Source organism: Harpia harpyja, chromosome 3, assembly GCF_026419915.1.
Source record: "Harpia harpyja isolate bHarHar1 chromosome 3, bHarHar1 primary haplotype, whole genome shotgun sequence".
Lineage (NCBI taxonomy): Eukaryota > Metazoa > Chordata > Aves > Accipitriformes > Accipitridae > Harpia > Harpia harpyja.
The window spans coordinates 36,561,996-36,585,656 of NC_068942.1; the positions used below are offsets into that span (position 1 = coordinate 36,561,996).

At 37.7% G+C, this 23,661-nt stretch overlaps 1 protein-coding gene across 3 annotated transcripts in view; it reads left to right on the top strand.

The window, feature by feature from the left end:
- Nucleotides 1–23,661, top strand: part of TTC17 (tetratricopeptide repeat domain 17) — a 62,473-nt gene that overhangs the window by 15,449 nt on the left and 23,363 nt on the right. Inside the window, exons 3-17 of one of the 3 annotated variants that reach the window (XM_052781915.1) lie at nt 1,125–1,294; nt 2,313–2,424; nt 3,999–4,130; nt 4,801–4,910; nt 5,197–5,341; nt 5,720–5,859; nt 6,072–6,232; nt 6,547–6,659; nt 7,991–8,131; nt 8,566–8,687; nt 9,849–10,023; nt 10,605–10,682; nt 13,513–13,737; nt 15,928–16,114; nt 17,098–17,181. In XM_052781915.1, the coding sequence (XP_052637875.1) occupies nt 1,125–1,294; nt 2,313–2,424; nt 3,999–4,130; nt 4,801–4,910; nt 5,197–5,341; nt 5,720–5,859; nt 6,072–6,232; nt 6,547–6,659; nt 7,991–8,131; nt 8,566–8,687; nt 9,849–10,023; nt 10,605–10,682; nt 13,513–13,737; nt 15,928–16,114; nt 17,098–17,181 (2,095 nt within the window). The remainder of the gene's footprint in view (nt 1–1,124; nt 1,295–2,312; nt 2,425–3,998; nt 4,131–4,800; nt 4,911–5,196; nt 5,342–5,719; nt 5,860–6,071; nt 6,233–6,546; nt 6,660–7,990; nt 8,132–8,565; nt 8,688–9,848; nt 10,024–10,604; nt 10,683–13,512; nt 13,738–15,927; nt 16,115–17,097; nt 17,182–23,661) is intronic. The other 2 variants (XM_052781916.1, XM_052781917.1) reach the window with 2 other exon arrangements.

The window sequence follows — 23,661 nt, forward strand, 5'->3', positions numbered from 1 at the left end:
ACAGGCTGGGCAACCTAACAGCTCACAGCCTTTCTTCTGGCCACGTACTCCTTTCTCTTGTGCCAGCTTTGGTTTTGTCAAATTAGTGTAACTAGCTAACTGGGAAGTTAGATGAGCACCAGAGGTAGCTTCAGGTGAATGGGAGAAGTGGAAGGGAGGGAAAAAAAGCAGGACTACCCCTTGTTTGACTGTATTCAGCCAGTCTTTCTCATTGAGGTATACTCATTTTTGTGGTAATGGACATTTTAGCTATGGATGGAACAATAGTTGTAAGATTTTCAGGACATGGGTTGTGGGTTTGGAAATCACAAATGTACCATTTGTGGCATACAAATGACTTTCAGCAGAAGTTATCTATTGTAAGATCTTATACAAGTTGCTACTACTGTATACATCTCTAGTATTGCATTTTAGCATGTAATCAAATGTGTATGGCTTTAAAAATGCAGATTTTCTTCTCATTTTACATATACAAATCCTTATGATATTTAATGGGTTTTCAATTTGCAGATCTAGGTGAGAATTAAATACAGCTTACTGTGCTGGGACAGATAGTTAGTCCATTCACTGCTCATAGTAATCAATATCCCTGAGCTTTATGGGGCAAAAGGTAGCTCCTAAGGCACATTATAAGATGATCTATAGAAATTAGTCTCAATTCTTGTGTTAGCCTGCCACCCCAGTTGTATGTAGCAGCCTGAATGGTTAAGAAGTTAATCTTGTTTGTAATCTCTAATTTTATTTCCATGAGTTCTTACAGTGGAGGAAAAGGGTCCAAATATGGAAAAATTGAAATACTATTAACAACTATTTCTTCTTTTTCTGAATGGCCTACCATGAATTTGTAATGCTATTAGCCCTCTTTTTAGGTACAGCAGGACAAATAAGGGCCTGTTGAAGTCATATTATCCCTAATGAAAGTATCTATATTCTATCTAAATCAAAAAATGTCCTACGGATGTTATAAAATATAGGGAAATATTCCCAGAATTTGAAGACAGTGTTTTAGATTTTCTTCAAATGGACTTTGTTTTTAGGAAGAAGTTGCACTGTTCAACTCCTAACAACTATAGTTTGCTTTCATCAGTATACATTCTTCTGTTTCCTTTTTTTTGTTCCTACAGAAACAGTTAGTTGCTCAAAAGATTCATATAGAGGAAAATGAGGACAGAGACACAGGGCTGGAACAAAGGCATAATAAAGAGGATCCAGACTGCATTAAAGCAAAGGTGCCCTTGGGGGACCTAGATCTATACGACGGCACGTACATCACCTTAGAAAGTAAAGATATCCGGTAATAAAATGCTTTACATTTTAAGATTTTTACTGAATGAAAAAAATCAACAAAACCTCTAAATGCAAGTAAAAAGAAAAATGTATCAGTGACTGTTCTTTAGATGACAGTTGTTTTATTTTGTGTTAGTGTAGAATAAGATTGAAACAACCTCTGTCACTAATTATGAAAGGGTACAACACAGAAGTGCTGTCTCCCCCAAACTGTCCATGTTAGCCCTACCCTGAAACTTCTCCATTCTATTCCTGGGCTCCCAGTCAGTTCTACTGCTGTAACTCTGTACTGATATGACCAGACATCAATTAAAATGAAGTGCATCATGTAGAAGGGGGTTGAATTTGCTTGAGTGTGCTTTGGGTGTTTTGAGTTAGATACACTTCTTGTAGTGGGAACTGTCTTGACTTAAATTTGAATGAAATTCTGTTGATTACCAAGCTGTTGAACCTTCTGGTCATATTTCATCCCCTGCGTTTAGCAAGTAAAGGATGTGTGGACAGTCTACTTGACATTCAGCTTCATTGGTAATTCATCTTCAGGGCTGACTTTTGGTTTTTTAGTTATATTTTTTTAACATATCAGATGAGTACTTGAAGTGGGAAAAGATTAATTTTATCCTCAGATACCTTCATTTAGGCTTCTCACTAATACTTGGGGTTGGTTGGTTTGTTTGTTTCAGTTGAAGAGTCTTGTAATCTGCATGTGTTGCCATTTGCCTGGCAGATAGATCATTAATCATAGTAGTGATACACTAGGTTGATGCTGATACATTTTGGAGGCTATCCAAATGTTGATGTTTTCTCTAAAGCAGACAGAAATTTATTTACTTTATCCTATAGTGATGACATCCTGATACAACTGAAATCTGGGAAGACATCAGAAATGGTCTAATGCACTCAAACACAAGATTTTTTTAATGGTCAAATCAGAATACTATGTCTGTCAACTACAATACTGTCTCTTATGAACTTTAGCAGTATTTTAATCTGGAGTCTGCTGTGTTATGTTGTTATGTCCTCAGCCCTGAAGACTATATAGACACAAAGTCTCCAGTGCCTCCAGACCTGCAGCAGCCAGACTGTACAAAAGTTCTAGATCTTCCATACAGTATTCATGCTTTTCAGCACTTACGGGTAAGCGAGCAAATGCAAGTATGTTTTTTTTGCCTGTCAGGAAGAGGAATAGAAAACCCTTACTGACAGTTCTCAGTCAAGGTTGAAAAGTATTGTAATCTTTCAAGACTGCTTCAGACTTTTTTTAAACCACAATTGTGCCCCAGTTAAAGTACCTGCTTATAGGAGGACAGTTCCATCAGATATACAGATCCTGTTTCTCTTTTTTTATTGTTTGCCTCATTTTAGAGGGCATTTTTAGGAACATGGAGTATTTTGTTTTCATAACAGACGTTTCATTACTAAAATGGTAGCTTTCATTGGAAATGCTTCTAACTTGTGAATTGTTTCAGTTGAAAATTGGAGAGCACTAAACAGGGTTGTTAAACTATATGAAGATCAGGGTCAGGAAATTGTTTGCAGGCTTGTTGGTAGCCCCTGACAAACTTGACTGTCTCTTTGGTATCTGAATGCCAAGCCCTAACCCAGAGGATGAGATAATCATTCTTTACTAGTACAAAGTTCATCTGCTTTAGAAAGGTTACAGTGGAAGCGTGGTGCAAAATTGGTTTTGTCAACAGTATTATATAAGCAAATTTTCTAACGCAGGTGCAGCTTCAGTGCTTATGTGTCGATAACTATTTTATTACAAGTCTTTAAAATAACTTTTTATCTACAAATAAGGATTTTGTTACGGACAAAATAGGAACTGTACTTTTTTAGCTCTGTTCCTGGGTCTGGATGTATATTGTGGTTTAACCCCAGCCAGCAGCTAAGCACCATGCAGCCACTTGCTCACTTCCCTGCCCCACCCCCAACCCCCCCGCACCCAGTGGTGTGGGGGAGAGAATTGGGGGAAAAAAAGTAAAACTCGTGGGTTGAGATAAGAACAGTTTAATAGGACAGAAAGGAAGAAAATAATAATGATAATAATAATAATAAAATGACAATAATAATAATAAAAGAATTGGAATATACAAAACAAGTGATGCACAATGCAATTGCTCATCACTTGCTGACTGATGCCCAGTTAGTTCCCGAGCAGCAATCTGCTTCCCCCCCAGGCCAACTACCCCCAGTTTATATACTGGACATGGTATGGAATACCCCTTTGGCCAGTTTGGGTCAGCTGTCCTGGCTGTGTCCCCTCCCAACTCCTTGTGCCCCTCCAGCCTTCTTTCTGGCTGGGCATGAGAAGCTGAAAAATCCTTGTCTTAGTCTAAAGAGTACTTAGCAACAACTGAAAACATCAGTGTTATCAACATTCTTCTCATACTGAACTCAAAACATAGCACTGTACCAGCTACTAGGAAGACAGTTAACTCTATCCCAGCTGAAACCAGGACACTCCTATAGCATTCACAAGCAGAGGCTGCTTTTGGCTGCTTCTAGTGTTTGCATGTCTATAATAATATATATTATTCATCTGTCAAAGGTGACATTATCCTGTCAAGTCCCTAAGATCTTGATATGAAAGAATGATAGGAATGTAAAATAACCGAACTGTAAATTTCCCTGGGAGTCATGCTGTTGCATATATTTCTCTACTTTTAGTTAAAGTGTCAGAAAATACCTATATTCAATTTTTATTTTAGGGTGTCCAAGAAAGAGTTAATCTTTCAGCACCCTTGTTACCTAAAGAAGATCCAATCTTCACATACTTATCACGGAGGCTGGGAAGAAGTATAGAGGAAATAGGTCATCGTATTTATGACGGGCTAATGAAGGTATGAAACCGTAATCTTACTGTACGCACAAAGAGTGCTAGAAAGGTCTCACAAGATTAGATATGCCTGGTACATGCAATCAGATCCAGTACTAGTTTTGCTCATATATTTTTGCTTTACATTTCAGTTACAAAAGGCAGACTAAAAACATTTTCTGCTAGGCAAGCAGGGGTAGGAGAAGGCATCATGCAAAGCCAGTAAATAGACACTTACTGTCATCTTCAATGACTCATGTATTTGGGTGGTCTGGAAAGCCACATTCATTGCTCTGTCAAGGTAATAAGAGCTTTTAAACAAAAATGCAGGTACTTAAAGAACAAAGAAACAATAGTACTGAATTGTGTATGTTTTTATTAAATGCCTTCCTGCAAAATACAGGAATTCTCATTGAACTTCAACTAAGCTGCTGATGCTTAAACTACTGCTACTTCTCATTTCGTCTTATTTTGAATTTCTACCTATCTGAAAGGCAGTGCTGTTTCTTTAATACATTTATGTGCTAGTTCATTCTTCCTGAACATTCACAACTATTGCCAAATGGCAGCTTTCTAGAGGAAGAGGATAACTTAGAGCAGGTTTGGTGCTCAGCATTCCATCCCATAGTAATTAAAGCCCTAATTAGTTCGTGTCTTAGTAGTTAGTACAGTTCATGTGTTTCTTTTTACTGCAGAACTCATCTTCCTGGGTACTCTATAATATGGCTTCTTTTTACTGGCGAATAAAGAATGAGCCATACCAAGTAGTAGAATGTGCTATGCGTGCCCTTCATTTTTCTTCAAGGTAAGAATTGCTAATAAAGGTTTCTTTTCAGATTGCTTTTCTAGTTATCCTAGTTAGTAAACAGGTTTTAGTTCCTAAGACTGTATCCTAAGGAGTAATCCATGTTATTTGTTCTTAGTCTTTATGTGCTATACTAGGCATATATATAGTTTAGATATTTTTCTATCGAATTATATATTTAATATGTGACTGACAAATGCAGGTATCCTTATGCATGATTCTTACACAGTCTGACCTTCTCTTAATGTCTGTTTTTCCTTTTTTTCTTTTCATTTTCTTCTTTTAGGCAAAATAAAGATATTGCACTGGTAAATTTGGCAAATATCCTGCACCGGGCTCATTTCTCTGCAGATGCAGCTATTGTGGTCCATGCAGCTCTGGATTACAGTGACTTCTTTACCAGCTATTACACTTTGGGAAATATATACGCAGTAAATACTATCTTTATTTTCCAAGACTTGTAGAAAACCGAGTATTATTTAATCTTTCTGGCTTGACTTGTAATGCTTTACTCTCTTACAATGTGTCTTGTGTTCCACATGTGTTTCACGCTTAATGTTTAAGATTCTGTCAAGGTATTTTCATCCAAAAGTCTATCTTTCAGTGAAGTTTTTTATCTGCACTTGGAAATAAAACCCAGGGCCATTCTCTTGCAGCCTTTCTTTAGCAGATATAGTGGCTTGAGTTTCAGAAATGATAGGCTGCTTGTTACCACAAATTAAAATTTGAGTTAATGACTTTAAAAGTGGAATATTTTTTATTAAATATCACCAAACAATGGCTAACTCTCTCTCTTGGTCATTTTTCAGATGCTTGGAGAGTACAACCACTCAGTCCTGTGTTACGATCATGCTCTACAGGCCAAACCAGGGTTTGAGCAAGCTGTAAAAAGGAAGCATGCTGTCCTATGTCAGCAAAAACTTGAGCAAAAATTGGAAGCCCAGCATAGGTAACTAAAGAAGCATCCTAGTGGCAATTCATACAATCTCACTTTTGTTGTTCTGTTGCAGCAATTATTTACATTTCAGAATAATTATTTTCTTTGACTATGCAATAAAATTATTCATAGTAAGGAACCCAGTTGAAAATGTGCAACACTGTAGGAAAAGCTGATTTTAAAAAGCATTCAAAGTAAATCTTTTCTACTGTTGAATTTTCAAGATCACTTCAGCGAACATTAAATGAATTGAAGGAGTATCAGAAGCAGCATGACCATTACCTTAGGCAACAAGATGTTTTAGACAAGTACAAGCTCATCCAGGAGGAACAAATTTTGAGGAACATCATTCACGAGACACAGATGGCAAAAGAAGCTCAATTAGGTACAAATTTTTAGAGTTCATGCTCATTATAGCAATGAAGAATTGCACATACTCAGATTAATGTCAGGACATAACTACTTTATATATTAAGATGGCCCTGAGCGGCTGTTGTGTTTTGCTTATTAAAACAAGGGATCGTGGTATGTTCTTGAAGAGGGTTTTTTCCAAGTCTTTCAAAGACAGAGTTTCCTCTGTGCTGATTAAATAAATAAAAAGGATTGACCGAACTGGGGGCAGAGGGGTTGGCTGTATGCTGTCTTTGTCTCCTTGGAAAGCTCACTTATATAGTAGAAAAAATGTTTTGTGATCTGCAGGGAACCATCAGATTTGTAGACTGGGCAACCAGCAGCATAGCTTGCACTGCCAGTGGGACCAGCCTGTTCGTTACCACCGTGGAGACATTTTTGAAAATGTGGAATATGTTCAGGTTTGTCTGTGACTTGATACCACCGCTCTAAGTTGCGTCCCATTTGCCTTATTAGCAAAATAGTTTCATTTTTTTGAGGCTTGACAAAGGGGGGACGTGTTGGGTGTGGTGATTATAGTGAGAAATCATTTAGTCTCTTTTCCAGAGTGTAAAGTAATTAATGCTAGTTTCTTTTGCTAGTAATACAAGCTGAGATCGACTGTGGATTATATAAATTTAGAGGGTTTATTGTATAAGACTTTGTTTTACTTAGAAAAGAGAACTATTAGAATTATTTGAATTGAAAAACTTTACTTTAGTCCAAAGTCTTAGTTTCCTGTGAGTTACCAGCCCCTTCTATATTGACTCCTTTTCTTTTTAAACCTGCATAGAACAGCCAAGTACTTCTTTCTAGGAAGTACAAGAATCCTCACTTGAGGAATTACAGCTTTCTCTCACATAAATATACTACATTTCAGGCATGCTAACAGGAGCATAACATGTTTAATTTTCCAGTTTAATTTCCTTCAAAGAGGATAGGAAAAAGCATTAGGCAGCTAATGTTAATGAAGAGGCAAAGCTTTTCTAAGGAGTTAGTTTTCTTTTCTAATGTACATGTGGTATATGGAACAAGAATTATTCTTTAGTGGAAAGAATATTCCAACATAACAGCTTAGTACAGTTTTGTGAGTGTTTGCTGATTGTATATCTTGAATTAGACAGTTCACCAAGGAAATCTGATACAGGAATATTGAGAAGTTTTGGAAGCAAGTTACATACTAATACTGAAAATCCAGAATGACAGCCACCCAAGCAACACCACTGCTGTGCTAGAACTACAGAAAAAGATTATGGTTTCATTTATTTTGCAATGTGGAATGTGTTCTGGAGTTTCCCCTTAACTAGTTTAAGAAACAGGAATAATTATTTTTAATTATGCTATGTTTTCTCCTTGGATGTTCTTCCTATTTATTATAATTATATAAATTCGGTTTATCAAGATAGTTTTGCAAGCCATGAGTCTTCGCTCTCGTTCAGGTCATAGTTACTATGCAGTCTAGATAAGTTGATTTTGTTTGCGGTCTATTAGAAATGTTTGCTTGGTACCTCCTAGCATTTTCTTGTTGATTTGCACTTGTTTTCATTGTTGACTTATTTACAACATGAATATTACTTTTCCATGGTGTCAGTGGATCAAGAGGCTTAAATTTCCACTTTTTTTCTGCTACCCAAATTTCAGCTCATCAGTGAGGCTTAACTACATAAATGGTGGGGAAAAAAAAATAATGCACAGAAATTCAGCCAGTAATATACCATCTCTTTATTAAATAATGTTTTTCTGTTGTTTCTAGTTTGGTGAAGACTCTTCAACTTCTAGTATGACATCTGTGAATTTGGATCTTCATGCAAACCAAAGCGACCACAGCCAGTCCTTGCAGTCTTCCCCTGTTGCTCGTTCTATTGTTTCAGTGTGGAGTGTAGAATCCAATAGAGTGAGTGAAGAGGCTAAGCTTTGCCTTTTCAAAGAGTTGTGAATCTTGTCCTTGTTTATGTGAAACTTCTTACCATTTGGGCTACAGTTTTGATGTGTGGGAGCACTGGAGAATGAAGCATTCTGAATTTCTTCAACATACAAGCATCTCTGTAGTTTCTCTGTACCAGTTTCCCATCATTTGAAACTCTACTACAGCACAGAGGGGGTTGTTCTTAGCTACCTTTGTAAATATCTGCTGCAAATAAAGCAGTACAGCTGAGTAAAGATAGAAAACTGAACTGCTGATATTCCAGAAAAGATGGAAAAATAATAGTTTTAAAGATCTCTGCTCTTTTTTTTCCTCCAGACTATTCCTTATGTTCTTATTAGCTTGTTAATTAGAGTATTAAAAATATTGAGAAAATAATCAAAAATAATTCCTTTCCCACTTAGGACAAACAGCATATTCTTTGGCCTCGGCGATCAGAATGCATGAAATCTTTCCCCAAAATTCCTGATCCAGAAGAACTGCCAACTTATTTCCTGCCTCCAGAAAATAGGGGATTCAGGCAAGTGTTGATGTTTAAAAATTGTATTTGTAAATTTTCACACTAACGTCTTAATGTGTATCTTCTTTCTGGAGAGGATGGATGTAATTAGTAATCAACAGCACAGATGTGTTCGGACCTCTTTCTCTGGCCATTCCACAGGAGGGTGTTTGACTTTATTGTCGTCTTTGCTGTAACTGTAACAGTCAGATCCAATTTCATGGTGATTCTTCCCTGACTGTTAGTACAAGGTGAATACGTGGAATATCTACAGTATTACTAAAAGAATGAGGATTTAAGCACAAGTCTGAATGTCTTGTAGAGTATATTTAAAAAAAATAAAAACCTTTTATTTTTTAAAGGTATTCTTTATAGAGAGAGAATGAGGTGGGTATCTGTTTAATAACCACAATTAACTGTTGTACATTGCATACATCCTCTTAGCTTTAGTTGTTACAACAGAAAATTGTGGAGACGAGAAAGTACTAAAAAAGGATTAGGAGTGGAAAGCCTTCGCTCATTCCTTTTGGACAGACGTAGAAAACCAGCTTAGTTGTGGAATAGTCAGTAGTATTTGTTATTACATAGGATAAAATAAATGTGTCTATGTTGCAATAGCTACCTTACATAGATCAATGCAATTTCATAATATCCTACTCACTTAACATTATAATAGTGATAGTAAGAAAGCTTTCTTCTCCTAGTCAGTATAATTCTAGTGTTGAGCATGTGTTAAAGCAATGGTTCCCATGCACAAATGTCCTGAAGCTTTGTTTGAAGAAAAACAGTGTTCAACTTAGAATGTTCTTCCCAAATAATCTGGCTACCTCTTGATGTTTTTGAAATCAAACTTTAAAAAACTTCAGCATTTTCTTTTTCACTTACCTCTCTAGTCCTAAACTTCATACAATCCTTATTAGCATAATTCAAGAACCTTCTGTGTCATATCTCTGCTGCATTGTCCATTATTTACAGGTATTCTCTGCTTAAAAATGGAAAGTAAAGACCTTATTTGTTAACAACTTTTCAAGGGAAGGGTGGTCCTTGAACTTTTCTGATTTGCAGCTCATGTCTTGTGGCAGTCTACAGGATGAGGCTTGTCAGTTGATACATAGCTGATGCTTGTGTTTATGGATCAGTGACATGCAGCACATGCTACTAATTTGTCTTGGTTCTGCTTGGTGCTAGAGTCCAGCCAATCCTGAATATCCCAAGAGATGCTGTCGGGCATGGAGAAACCCAGGCACCAGACTGTTCTTCCATTACTGATGCTCGTAACAATGAATCTCTAAACATACTGGTCAAGCAACTAGACAGTAATCTAGATTTGAAATTCAAGATGCCGGATGATCAGGCAAGACAAGTAAGAGACATTTTCTCGTTGGTTCTCTTCTGATTTAAAGTTCTCCTCTTTATTGCCTTAAAATTCTTACTCAGAACATGAAAGACTCTGATATTTAAAAGATTACTTGATATCACAAGCCAATCAGTACTTCCAAAAAGGGGGAGTAAGTGCTTTCTAATAGGGCTGGAGAAAGGGAGAACTTGTCACTCAGTATAAGACTTGTTGTCTGACTTCTTTCAAATGCTGACCAAAAGCGCACACAATAGGAAATTTAATTTACTATTTGAAATTATGGCTTTCTTTTAAAACTTCTAACAGTCACTTGACATGATTCATCTTCTTGGGGTTTCCAGTAACTTACTGTATTCTGCCAAGTTGGTAGCTTTAGGCTGAGATTAGTCCTGCATATTGCTTTCTGGAGGTGGGCTGCTTTAATCACTACATGTTCCATCATCTGTTTAGAGCAATTGTTCTTTTTTTTTTTTTTCCGCTTTATTAAAGGGAAGACTTCGGGAAGTGAGACTTGTATGACCTGTGTAGATATATACTGTAAAATTCATGCATTTAAAAAAAAAAAAATTGAAATCTTTGTTGTCCAGGTTTTGCAGTCTCGTATCAACAATCAAACTATTACACAGGCGAAGATAGGAGCGTTTCTAGATCATGCCATGAAAAAGGTATGTCAAAAACTGTAGCATGAGATAAATTCAGAATTCTTACTTGAGGCTTGTTTCTATACTTCTGAAGAAGTCAGTCAGTGGTGCGCAAGAAATAAGCTTATTTGCTGCCTGTAACTGAGATGAAAGTAACTTAAAAATCCATGTTTACAAATAAAGCACAAAAATATAGAAAAGTATCCATCTAATTTAGCTTAGTGTGGACCAAGCAGCCCTGTAGTTACTTGTTCTTGTTACGACTGCAGGACATGGAGCAGCAATATATTAGCTAATCCTGGCAGCCATTTGCTTAACTGAGAGAAATAGCTTGGAACTACTCCTCCATCCTTCACCCCTCCCTACATGCCTGCCTTTTGCTCTTCCTCCTCCTCCCCACTACCCTGTCTTCTCCCCCACCCCCTCCTCCAAAGAAACGAAGCCTCTGTCAATCTTCTGTCAGGATAATTAGCACTCTGAGGCAAAGAATGTACATCTGTGTAACACCCTGCGGAATGCCACCTCCATCTTGCGTGGGGCCTTTGAGAGTCATCACAAGTCAAATGATAGGAAGCATTGAGATAGAGGTTGCCTCTTTTTGATGTGTCAAGCTGATATTTCTCAAATTAACTGTCTTGTACAAGTTGTGTCAAGGCAGTGTGTGTATGTATTGTTTTTAGTCTAAAATCAGTACCATTTACTACGCGCATCTGTCTTACCCAGAAGAAAAATTAACATTAGGAGTCGGTTCCTATTAATATGCTGTTGAGAGCAGTGCTATACGTGTGTAATGTCTTACTGTTGCAGTGCATAGGTATTTTGGTTTTAGCTGTAGAATCATAGAATTGTTTAGGTTGAAAAAGACCTTCAAGATCATCGAGTCCAACCATCATCCATGCCCACTAAACCATGTTCTGGAGTACCTTGTCTATGCGCTTTTTGAATACCTCCAGGATGGTGACTCAACCGCTTCCCTGGGCAGCCTATTCCAATGTCTGACAACCCTCTCAGTAAAGAAATTTTTCCTAATATCCAACCTAAACCTCCCTTGCCGCAACTTAAGGCCATTTCCTCTCGTCCTATTTCCAGCCACCTGACAGAAGAGACCAGCACCCACCTTGCTATAACCTCCTTTCAGGTAGTTGTAGAGAGCGATCAGGTCTCCCCTCAGCCTCCTTTTCTCCAGGCTGAACAACCCTGGTTCCCTCAGCCGCTCCTCACAGGACTTGTGCTCTCGAGCCTTCACCAGCTTGGTTGCCCTTCTCTGGACACGCTCCAGCACCTCCATGTCTTTCCTGCAGTGAGGGGCCCAAAACTGAACACAGCGCTCGAGGTGCGGCCTCACCAGTGCCCAGTACAGGGGGACGATCACCTCCCTGCTCCTGCTGGCCACAAACAGAACTGTAGTGTTCTGTTGCCTTCATGCTAAAAGTGTGAACTTCTTGGGCATTTAGATTGCTAGTGTAAGAACACTGTTGCGTCATGCCTGTTCTGCTAATGATAAACTTTCTAGAGCAAGAGTGCCACGGTTGGTATCTTTGTATTGGGAAAGAAAAAGTGCTAATAACTTGCTGAGGATTAGTTAAAGAAAGGTCATTGAGACCTGTGTGTGGAGTGTAATTCAGTGAGGAGTTTGCCATGAATAACATGCAAGTAATGTTGTGTATGTGCCATTGCAAAATAGGGGTGATAAATACACTTGCAATTATAGATTATGTAACGTACTCCAAACAAAGAGGTAATATATCCTATTGATATCTTCCAGTTCATCTTGAACCATAGGTAGAACCCTACTGTGTGAGGTTGCTCTTAAAGTCTGGAAGAAAATCTTTGTACTGATTAACTTTTTCAACACAGTATTACTGTAATGCCAGCTGTATTATGTTAATACAATACTACTGTAAAGATCCTTATCTGTTTTGCTTCTTTAATCCTAGCTGCATGTTTCCTACCCATGCATGCATTCGGGCTTCAGACGTGTAGGTTGGATTGGACATTAATTTCAGTTATTGCTTTTATACTTTAAACTCTGTAGAATTGGGTAACACGGAATGCTGAAAATATTGAAAACTAGAATGTAAGTGTTTCTAAACCGTTTCAAACTGCTCCATCTGAAAGTGGATGTTTTACATAGCTCTGTCCACCTGTCAGTATATTAAAGTTTTGCTCTTTCTCCTCTAGGATGAGTGTTTGTTTTTTCTGTTATAGGTGAAAGAGGAGGAAGGAATGTTCGAGGTGTATTTGACACTTCCTTCATTCTTCCACCTGCCCTCACATGTTGCTTGCTATTTTATAATCTTTAAACAGTATCTAATGTATGTCACTTGTCAACTTTCATAAGACAAATAGATAACTAAAACTAAGAAAAAGCAACTCTGAAACCTTAAATTGACAGGAAATCTTGATGTTGGATATAGGACCTGGAAGCACATCTATTTACAATTTCAGAACTGCCTGACCTTCAAAATCTAACATTTCTACACAGATCTGTATTAATGTAATTTTAAGACTCTGAAGTGGCTCACAAATGCTGCTTCCTGAAGCGAGCTAACCATGATCACTTGTATATTTTAAGGAATTTTGTGGTCATGATATAAGGCAGTCATATGAGTAGAGTGTGAGCAACAGCTGCTACTAAATTACAGTTCACTGTAAATCGTGTCAATTTGAGTAGAGCAGAGCAGATTGAATAATCTGCTAGCTGTCACAGCAAAGTGTAATTTGTATTTAGTTAATAAGGTAGTATGCAAGGGTGAGGTTTGTTTGTTTGTTTCTTACCAAAGGGCAGGCAATTCTGTCTTCCTGAGATGATGCTTTGTGGATGTTTTCATCCTTTTCCCTGACTCTCCTATAGCCAGAAGATCCTCTATGGCTTGTGCTTAATGAAGCGGGATTGTACTGGCGTGCAGTTGGAAATAGCACCTTTGCTATCACCTGTTTGCAAAAAGCATTTAATTTGGCTCCACATGAGTATCAGGACATCCCTCTGGTCAATCTTGCTAACCTCTTGATTCATTATGGTCTTCATTTGGATGCCAGCAGGCTCCTGCTGAAGGCTTTGGCCATCAATGCCTCTGAGGTAAGATGGTGGGGTTTGGTTTTGTTCAGCAGTGAACGTCTTTTCCTTCATTATTTTCTGAAGACATGTTACCTACTCGTGCTTACTTACCTGTGCATGCAGTTCAACTTCCAGCTTGTGATTTGCAACAGATGTTAATTTTCATTTAAATTCTTGATTGCACTGGGGGTGATGCCAGTTGCTGAGAATATAAACATCTAGAACAGAAGCTCTTCTGAAATAGATGACACACTTTTTGCCTCCCAAAGCCTGTATTATCAGCAGTGGCTCCAAGGAATCTAATCCTGGTGTTTAGGCAACATTTTCCCCTAAAACAGAAATCCGTAGTGCTGTCAGCATCGTATCTTGATTTTTAAAACCCTTAAAGTAGCACGTATATCACCAAGATCTTTGGCTGTATAGACGTCTTTCTGTGCCACTTGACTTTTTATCTGTAGTTTTATTTGTCCTTAGATTGCATCTATATACCTAGACAAAAAGCTATGTTCTAGTTGTTTGGTGACATTACTTCCAACCATACATTCAAAACAAGTTTTTGTGTTTCTGAATGGTAATATTATAAACATTTTGTAGGTTGTCACCTATGTCACATAGAAAGTTTCTGTATAAACTGTTTAAACTACTGGACTGGCCAGAACAATTGTAAAAAGGAAGGGGGGGGGGGGGCATGGGGGTGGTGGGTGACCCCTTTAGCAAGTAATTTTTGTCTTACATTTGAGATGCTTCAGTAAGAAGTTCAAGTGACTTTTTCCTGTGCTTCTACCTCTAATTAGATAAACAGAGAGCTTAAACCTGCCGGGCCACCAGTCATCTAGCACATAAAAAAGCTAAAAACAGAATAAGCTTTTTCAATATAGCATTCAGGAACAATTTTGCAATTGTTGGAAAAGAATCTAGTCCATTTTGGGTGGCAAGTAAGAGTGCAAAAAGGAACTATAGAAAGAACTATGCTTGAATGATGTGCCTTAAGAAGAACACTTGAAAGCACAGCGTTGGAGGGGAGGAGACTAGGGATCCTTAGGACCATGCTGTGAGTAGGGCTTTTCTTCAAAAGTATTGTTGAGTCCTACCTCGTTACAGTAATGCCTGCTGCTGTTTTTTTCAGGCATTTTCAGTCCTTTAATACCTATTGTATCAAAAAATCTGGCAGGAGAATTTGTACTTGAATAGTTTTTCCTGGAATATAATGGGAAGTAAATACAAATTGAAATGAATTACAACTACAGGGAGTGAAGGATGTGCTATATTAGCAAAAGCTTTAAAAAAAAAAAAAACACCCTGTTGGTCAGCTTGCACCTTTTTCTGAATGGTGTTTAATAATACAAGCTAAGATGAGTTTGAAAAATCTTAAGCTACTGATCAGTCTCCACATTTTCAGATAATGAATGTAAAATTAATTCAGTGGAAAAAATGACTGCTAAATTACAATATTATAGTCATTATTCTAGCATTATACTGTTAATTGCAGCAAATTACTTTGTGTAAGTGAAAGACTTTTCAGTCAACAAACAAAATGTAATGCTTTACTATGTGCCTGTATTAAAGTGCTAATTAAATTCTACCCAGTGAAAAAGGTGTTTATAATTTGTACTTTAAAAAAAAAAAAACCATATTTTAGGGAGACTAGCCAAAAGCAGTGGACAAAAATACTGTTTTATAAAGAATTGAAAGCAAACATAATTGTATACCCCTAAGCTAGTGTGACATCGGTGTTTTCAGTAACCTAGTTCTGCTCAGCTAAATCCTGAACACCCTTGACAAATGAAATGCATCTGTCCTGCTAGAATACTAGTAATATTTTTGTGGTTTTGCTGACTTTTAATCATTCTAAAATGTCTTCAAGCATTTCAGTTTAGTTCTTTGCTACTCTGTGCAGTAAGCATTATGTTTATGATGGGTTCTAAGTATTTAATGCTTCATGTCAGCTTGTGTGTATTTAATAGCTGTTTTTCATCGTAGGAAGATGGAATTCTGAACACAACCTTATGTCAAAACAGCTTTCATTTAGCACCAATGCATCAAGCTGTTAGTTCTCCATTCTAAGAATAGGCAATCCCTATTTAAGAAGTTTTCTAAATTCTTTGCAGCCAAATTTGGGAGGGTGTGGATTGATAGGGGTTTTTCCTAGTTGGCTTCAGTTTTACATACTGAACATACTTATGGTAGGGCATGTTGCTTTTCTCTTTGCAGCCCCTGACTTTTTTGAGCCTAGGAAATGCGTATCTGGCTCTGAACAACATTAGTGGAGCCCTGCAGGCTTTCCGACATGCGCTGGATTTGATGACCAAGTGCTTGGAGTGTGAAAGCAGCCTGAAGATGATCCGCTGCTTGCAGTTTTATCCTTTTCTGTACAACATCACCTCTTCTGGGTGCAGTGGTAAGCAACTGCTGAAAGATGGACCACAAGTGAAATAGGGTCTATTTGCCTTGGGTGTTGCACCTGAAATTCATGATTACTCTACTTTATTTCCAAGGATCCTCCCTTTTGCTTTATAGTGCTTTCTCCCTGTAAGGACCAAGGTTGAGGCACTGCTTTTAATGGAAAAGTTACAGTCGGTTAAGAAGTCCTTGAGGATGACTTATTAAATATCTAGAAGGCTGCCACTGACTGCAGATTACTTCCTGAGTGTGTCTAGTAATACCTTAATAGCCTCACTGACATCTCTTACTGGTAAATGAGGAATGTTGGATTTAGTATTTATGGAAGTTCACAGCTACTACTGCTAGGCTACTCAACAGCCCCTTTGTACATCCCTTCAAATTTTACAGTCAGATGGATATGTTTTCTTAAAGCTGAAGAATTTGCTGAAGAGCAGTTTAGTTTTAATTCATATTCTTTCAGTGTGTTCAGTACTTTGGATGTCATTTTCTAGTGTTCAGTCTCTACAGAATAGACTATATTGTGTCAACGTTATTTTGTTTATATGGGGTCTGTGGTCACTGCTCTTAACACTCCAAAAATCTGTAAGAAGAATGACTTTGAACCCAATCTCTCCCCCAAAAATATTTTAAAATATTTGAGATAGACTGCTTTATTGTCCTTAGTGACTACTTGTATAAAAAAAAAAAAAACACCAATAATAGCTTTTGGAGATGGATTCTTTCATTTCAGTGAATCCCACTGAATAATTGAAGTGTTTTGTCTGTACTTGCATATGGCTAATATGCTGCTCATGAGCAATCTTGAAGAACATTTATGAATATATTTTGTAATCCCTTCTCTCTCGAATCGTTACTAAGGTATATTTCCATCTAATCTTTCCCTTGTTTTTAAATGAAAACCTCAGATGAGATAAATGCTTTTGATTTTTAGTATTGCTAGGACTTCCTCTGAAATAATTTTTTTAATTCCCTCTCCAGTGGAAAGACATGGAGAAACCTCCTCTGATTTAGCATCGAGAATTACGCTGTCTAAACATAGACTAGAGGCCAACATATCTCCTGGTAAAATATGGATGATGCCATTGTAGGTGAAATTCCAGGACTGAAATTCCAGTATGCCGTTAGAATAATACTATCTTTTATGGCCCTATGCATTTTTGCTCTGATTGACAGCACATCAGCTGTGCAGAGAAATGAATGCTGTTTAGCTAAATGTAGTATAGTAAGTGGTATTATGGCCCAGCTGATGGGTCTCTTACAGACTTCCATAATGTCAGCTCTTACACTGGTACCTTTCATTGAATCTTAACATCAAGTCACTCTTCTTTTAAAAATCCCAACAGATACCGTAAGCAGTAGTGGAACTTGCACATTTCATCACAAGAGACACTTTCACTGTTCTGGAAAGAAAATACAGTGTGTGTTTACTTTTTATTAAGATCTTCTTCAAAAATGGCTGTAACTCAAAAGGTTGAAGTTGTCCAGTCAAACCTTAATGATGCCACTCTATTTTGAAGTTAAGCAGAAAGTAATACAAAAGTATAAACACAGAACTGAGATAGTAATGGGCAATGGCTGTATGTGAACCCCAAAGTGATCTTTTACAGCTTTGTTTTCTTTTGTATGCTTTTCTTCCTTAAACTTGTCGTAATACGCAAAAATATAGTCCTCTAGTTTGGCTGATTCTTGGCTGCTGTTTACATTGATTCCTGATCCAGGATGTTCATTTTGAGGTCAACTATTACTGCATATGCTGTTTAGGAAGTTTGTGTTTCTGGAATGTGAGGAGAAACCCATACCAAAAGTGCTTATGAGAAAAGTGTTCTTTCCTTTTTTGCTAGCTTGGCCACGGGTTAACAAAGTGAGCATGAATACATTCATCTGGTACGTTGGGGTTGGGTTTGTTTGTTAAGGAATCTGTGAAGCTGCTAAATCAAGAGAGCTGAATATGCCTTAGCATGTTAATTTGCTCATTAAATTTCAGTATTCCAGTATTTAAGTATTTTACCCTATATTTATATTTTTGCCTTTTTCTGGGACTCTTCCTGTCTTAATATTTCTTTCTTTTTCATTTCTATTTATAATATCCTTTAGGTCGTCTTTTGTCTGAGTGCAAGAAACCTGAAAGTATGAACCTGACAAATAGTGTAAATGTTCTTTGTACATTCTTGTGCAGAATGTAAAATAAACATACTGGTTAATTCAACCTTGAGGATTATTTGTGGTTTAAGTCAAAACTCAGAATTCAAAAATGGAAAGGTAGATTTGCCTATCTGATTTTCATAAGGTTTGGGGAAATATTTTTTTTCCCCACTATAAACTTCAACTGACTCGAGAGGAACCTTGACAGGCTGTATGAAAGTGTTGTTAAGTCTCCAAAACCAGAATTATTTCAAGAATGCCTACCCAGAAATCACACTTCGCACTTACAAGTATCCTGACATTTGGGGAGTCTTCTGTTCATCCTTCAGTCCAAAGAAAACAATTGAAAAGAGATTGTAAGTTTGAATTTTGACCTTACATACGTAATGCAATAGTATATACAATTATTCAACACTACGTAGAACCTAAAAAATGCAAACTGTATTTAGATGCTAATATTTAATTTTACCTGTTGCACTTACAGCATTTGTTAAAATGTTAATATCATGTAGATTTACAAAATACATAAAGCAACATAATCTGCTCTTGTTTGGCTCCATGACAGACTGGAAGGCACGTTTTGATGACAAGACGCAAACTGAACACTACTTTTCACACACTTTTCTGAATGGGACTTTAGGTATAGAGCTAATGCAGCACATTTGTAAGTACATGGATCAAATGTATGCTTGACAATCCCAGTATCACTGGATTGTTACTTCAGGAGATTTTCAGAGCCTTTCAGATCATGTGGTGCTGCTTGGGGACATCTAATACTGAATTTAGTTTGTCCTCTTGTTGTTATGCACTTGATGGCACATCATTATTATTTATATCCTTTGAGATGGGTATGTTATGCTGAAAAATTTACCAAGAAATTGGAATGTCAAATGTTGTCTCTGGTTTAATACCTTGTTTTGATAAGCATTCATTCATTATTTCTGAAAGTAACAGCAGTAGGGCTGCCTGTGCTTTGGGTTGTAGGCCCATGTGATTGATAGCTGTGTTTTTGCTTCGTCTGTCAAAAGCCTCTATTCACGAGAACTGAACTAACTAGTGAGACACGGAGTTCCTTGCTCTGCTGCCGTGAGCCATCGGCAGAATCCAGCAAATGGTCAGTGGGAGTTATATGCTGGCATGGGATGGAATATGGGATCAAAAATCTGAATTTATAGTCTGATTTTTGATTACAGTATGTGCCTGGTGTATATTTCAAATAGATGGAATAGGAGTTTTGTCAAGCATGTTGGGACATTTGCTGTTAGCATAGGACTTTGGAAGTGTGATACGCTAATGCTGATTTGTTGGATGCTTGCTTATATGCTCCTGTCTGTACTGCTGCCTGGTACTTTTTTTTTTTTTTTTCCTAACTTACCTCTATTCTAGATAGAAATTTATATTTCAAACACAAGTCACTTCATGCATGTGAGAAGAGGAATCAAAAACCTCAAACCAACACTTTTCTATTTAACTTCTGCCTCCTATATTGAAGTTTATATAAACGTTTGTTTTCCTTGTAAAAGGATTTCTAAATCTGCAAAGGTTTTTGGTGGGTTTTTGTCTTCTGAAGGAGGTGTGTGAAGTGTCCAGAATTCAGTACAACTATATCATCTATGACATGTTTGTTAGGCAATGCAGGGGTTCAGTCAGTTGCAACCAATATGGATACTATACAGCAGCAGTGCTGCAGTGCTCCATATGCCTCCACTACTTGGACCAACAGCTCACATACTGCCTTATTCCCAAATAACAGAAAATTGTCAGAAGACTTCGTTGTTACAGGATTATCGTGTGGTGGTCCTTCTAGAGGTGACTTGGCAGTGTTAAGGTTGTTTCTACTGAATGATCAACTGTTACGTTGCTGGCAAGTCAGGTCCAGAAGCATGTTAAGTAGCAGAAACTTTGTTGCTTGACAGATACCTAAGCAGCTATATCTGACCCATAAATAACAGGACCAAGCGACTTGCGTAACAAGTGTAGAAAACTTAATGTGAAAAACATGGTCAAGTCTCAGAGCTGCAGAAATGAGATACTTTGGCTTTGTGCTGTTCATAAAGCTAGTAGAGAAAGCCAGTATTATTTTTGTCTGATATTGAAATGGTGCATTGCCAGGATTTGTTTTGCAGACTTTTATGGCTTAAAAAATTGCAATTAGCTTTTATCATGTGGTAAGGCCTGTAGAGGAATGTCCAACTAACGTCTAAGGGATTGTTCTTGTGGGCACTTCATTAGCTGATGGGAACATGCAGATGTTGTCAAGCCTTATTAAAAAGGTTACAATACACTAGAAGCATATTTGTAGTGTGATGGTCAAGTGGCCGTTGAAACGTGCTGATTTGTTAATTGCTGTTGCATAGGACTTTTCCTTATTTCTGTAAACAAGAGTTGCTGCTTGGACAAGCAGAAGTCACTTGTACTCAAAATACTTGTATCTGACTGCAAGCATCTACCGCTGACTGACAGTTCCAATTTTTTATGAGCTCATGCACTTCACATTCTTTTAGACAAGATCAAAATTCAAAATCTTAAACTTTATTAATAGACTGATGGTATTCAAAACATGAAGCACAACTTGTTTCAAGCTTCAAATTTCTTCAGTCTCACTGTCTTTCATCACTTGGCAGGATGGTGGTTTTACAAAAAGCTTTGTGCTGCTCTTTGGAAGTAGAGGCAGTGTGAGTACATTATGAATTCATGTGCATGCCGTCAAGATATCCGAATGCTTTTATGTAGTGAGTGTGTATGTTTGTGAAAGCAATGCATACTTCCTTACTTTATGACTTAGTTCTGTAATGTACACAGCAATAGCTTAATGATCCACTTTAAGTATGGTTTCAGTGCCCTCTTGTGGTACAAATACTCTATACCACATGAAATCAAAAATCATGTTTTATTTCATCTACTTCCTCTTAAAATAAAACATGGGGAAAAGGTATTTGATCTTTTACGTGTATGGCTTTTCCTTTGTCCCCCAGCACTTATGTTCTTACAAAGTTAATAAGCTTAGACCTTTAAGCAAATTGACCTGAAGAGGAGAGGTTGATCTGAAAGGAGAATCTCTGCTTGAAACTCTTAATAGTAAGCTTATGGTCAGATTAAATAACTTGCTTAAATCAACATCACAGTTTAAGTCTCTGACTCTAACTTGACAGCTGCAATCACTTCGAGTTCCCTATAGCGATTTGATACACAAACACCAAGCAAAAGCGTGACATACATTTTCTTTACAATGGTGTGTTAAAACATAGAGATGTGAAATACTTTGCATTTTTAAATGCACCTTTCACTCGGTGATACCCTACAAGCTATGACTGACTTGATAGTCCCAGCAAGGGGCTACTAAATTTTGTTTCCATTTGCTATAGCATGAGGTCCTTTTAGACATTTTTATCATAACAGCATTTTAGTTTCCTCCTTCTCAAGCTGCTCTATCTTGTTTCTCCAAGGAATGCTCATCACTTACAGTGTTAATAGGTGTAAAGAGGGGATGTTTACTCTGGTGAGAAGGGTGTTGAGCTTAGCTCAGAATTTAATCTTGTTTTAGTTGAAGCAAAATGCCAGACTCTATACCAATTGTATGGGATTCTGAACTGAATACTACTATATGTTTAAAATTCAGCTTTTTCTTTCTTTGACTTGTGTATCATGTAAAGGCAGAATTCTTGAGTGATCCCAAGCCTTATTTAGACTACCACAAATGTTAGTATTGATATTTATCTGATTATATTAATGAAAGGGAAGGGATCTGTGACAGTTCATTTGTCTGTTGCTTTTACTCTCTCTCCATTGCCTTATGGGAAAGTTCATCTGTATAAACAGAACAGTCAGCCCCGCTAGGGTTTTAAAACAAGCAGAATTCTATGAAGCATGCAAACAGCTTGTCAGAGCTCTCAAACACATCATGGCAAACGTTTGCATTGTCATTTAATAGTAGCATAGAGAAAGTGGGTTCTGTCTTAAACAGTAGCAGTTCTAAAATCAATGTTATCATTTGAAGTTAAATACTCAGTCGCTTATTTCTACCCCCTACACAGACCTGCGTGCACCTGCAATGCCCGTTGTTCACCCTGCAAGTTCCACCTGGGATCTGAAAATCAAGCTGGATTCTTTCTCTCTCAAGCATCTCTGGCGACGGAGATCATACAGTGTCAGTCCATCTGAAAGATCTGTTGGTGCTGCACAAGTAGAATCTAAGTCACTGTATTTGGGCTCTGCAGTGCTAAAGGAGTAAGAGGAGGTTAAATTGTGCTTGTGTAGAATGAAAACATCTTACTGAATGCAGGCAGGTGGGAGATAAGGAGAATGAGGACTGCTTTTTGTCCTGTTGGAGGCAGACATCCCTAGGGGGTTGGGGGTGTCAGGAAATGTCAGCCGTGCCTCTGACTGGGAGATCCTGGAGAAATCTTAAGTGAGAATGTGCTCTGTGGGAATAATGTGACCCAATTATTCTTTTAGGTTTGTGCTACTGTTTCTGCACTACTAGCCCAGCGAGGAAAGCAGCAGTTCATAACATTTACCTTTGCTGCAATAATCATGGCATTTCTAGAATTTTTGTGCTGTGATCTGGAAGATAGTTGACCAGACACAGGCTTTTTGATATTTTTACTGTTTGATTTGGTGCCTGCTGTATAAATCAGATCTTTCCCTGAAAAGTCTTTGTCTAGTGTCTCTTGAGTGGCTGAAGGAAGTGAAAAGTGAAGTACCTCACCCTGATAGTGCCATGCCAAGCTCACTTTGAAACCTGCCTCTCCTTTCCAAGCTCCATGTATTTTTCTTCTCAAAACTATGCAGAGATGTATAGATTGCGATTCTTAAATTTAAAAATCAAAGAATGTGGTACTATGTTAAACATGGCATTTTTAGCTACACCAGCATCCAAAGGCTGTGCACCCACTGCTCATGCCCATTGCTTCCAAGCTACTGCTTTTGCATTTGTTAAACATGCTAATTGGTGAATTTGGTCTGCAGCTTCTTTTTATGCTAGCATTAGGTGATTTCTTTACATCATGTGAAGTCTGTCTTGCTAGCTTACATCCTTACTCTGCTTATTTACAGCATGACAGTGTACCTACAACTTCTCCCAACAGTCATCAGTCTCACTTTGCATCATGCTCTGTTAAGAATGGCATGCCTGCAATATTTAGTGTTCTGTATGCATTCTGTCTTTTCCCAGAATCAGAAGGCCATAGGCTAGCAGAGGGGGGAGAAGAAAGTCATGGCCTCAGCTGCAGGAGTAACTGAGGAAATGGAGATAGCACGGTGGAAGGGAATTTAGAATTGTAGAAGAGTTCAGTGAGAGTTTACTGATGCAAAACTATTAATGTAGGAAGGAAAAGCTGTACAGTATTAAACTCAATATAATATGACACTTCCCAGTTTTATCTGCCTTTATAGTGCAAA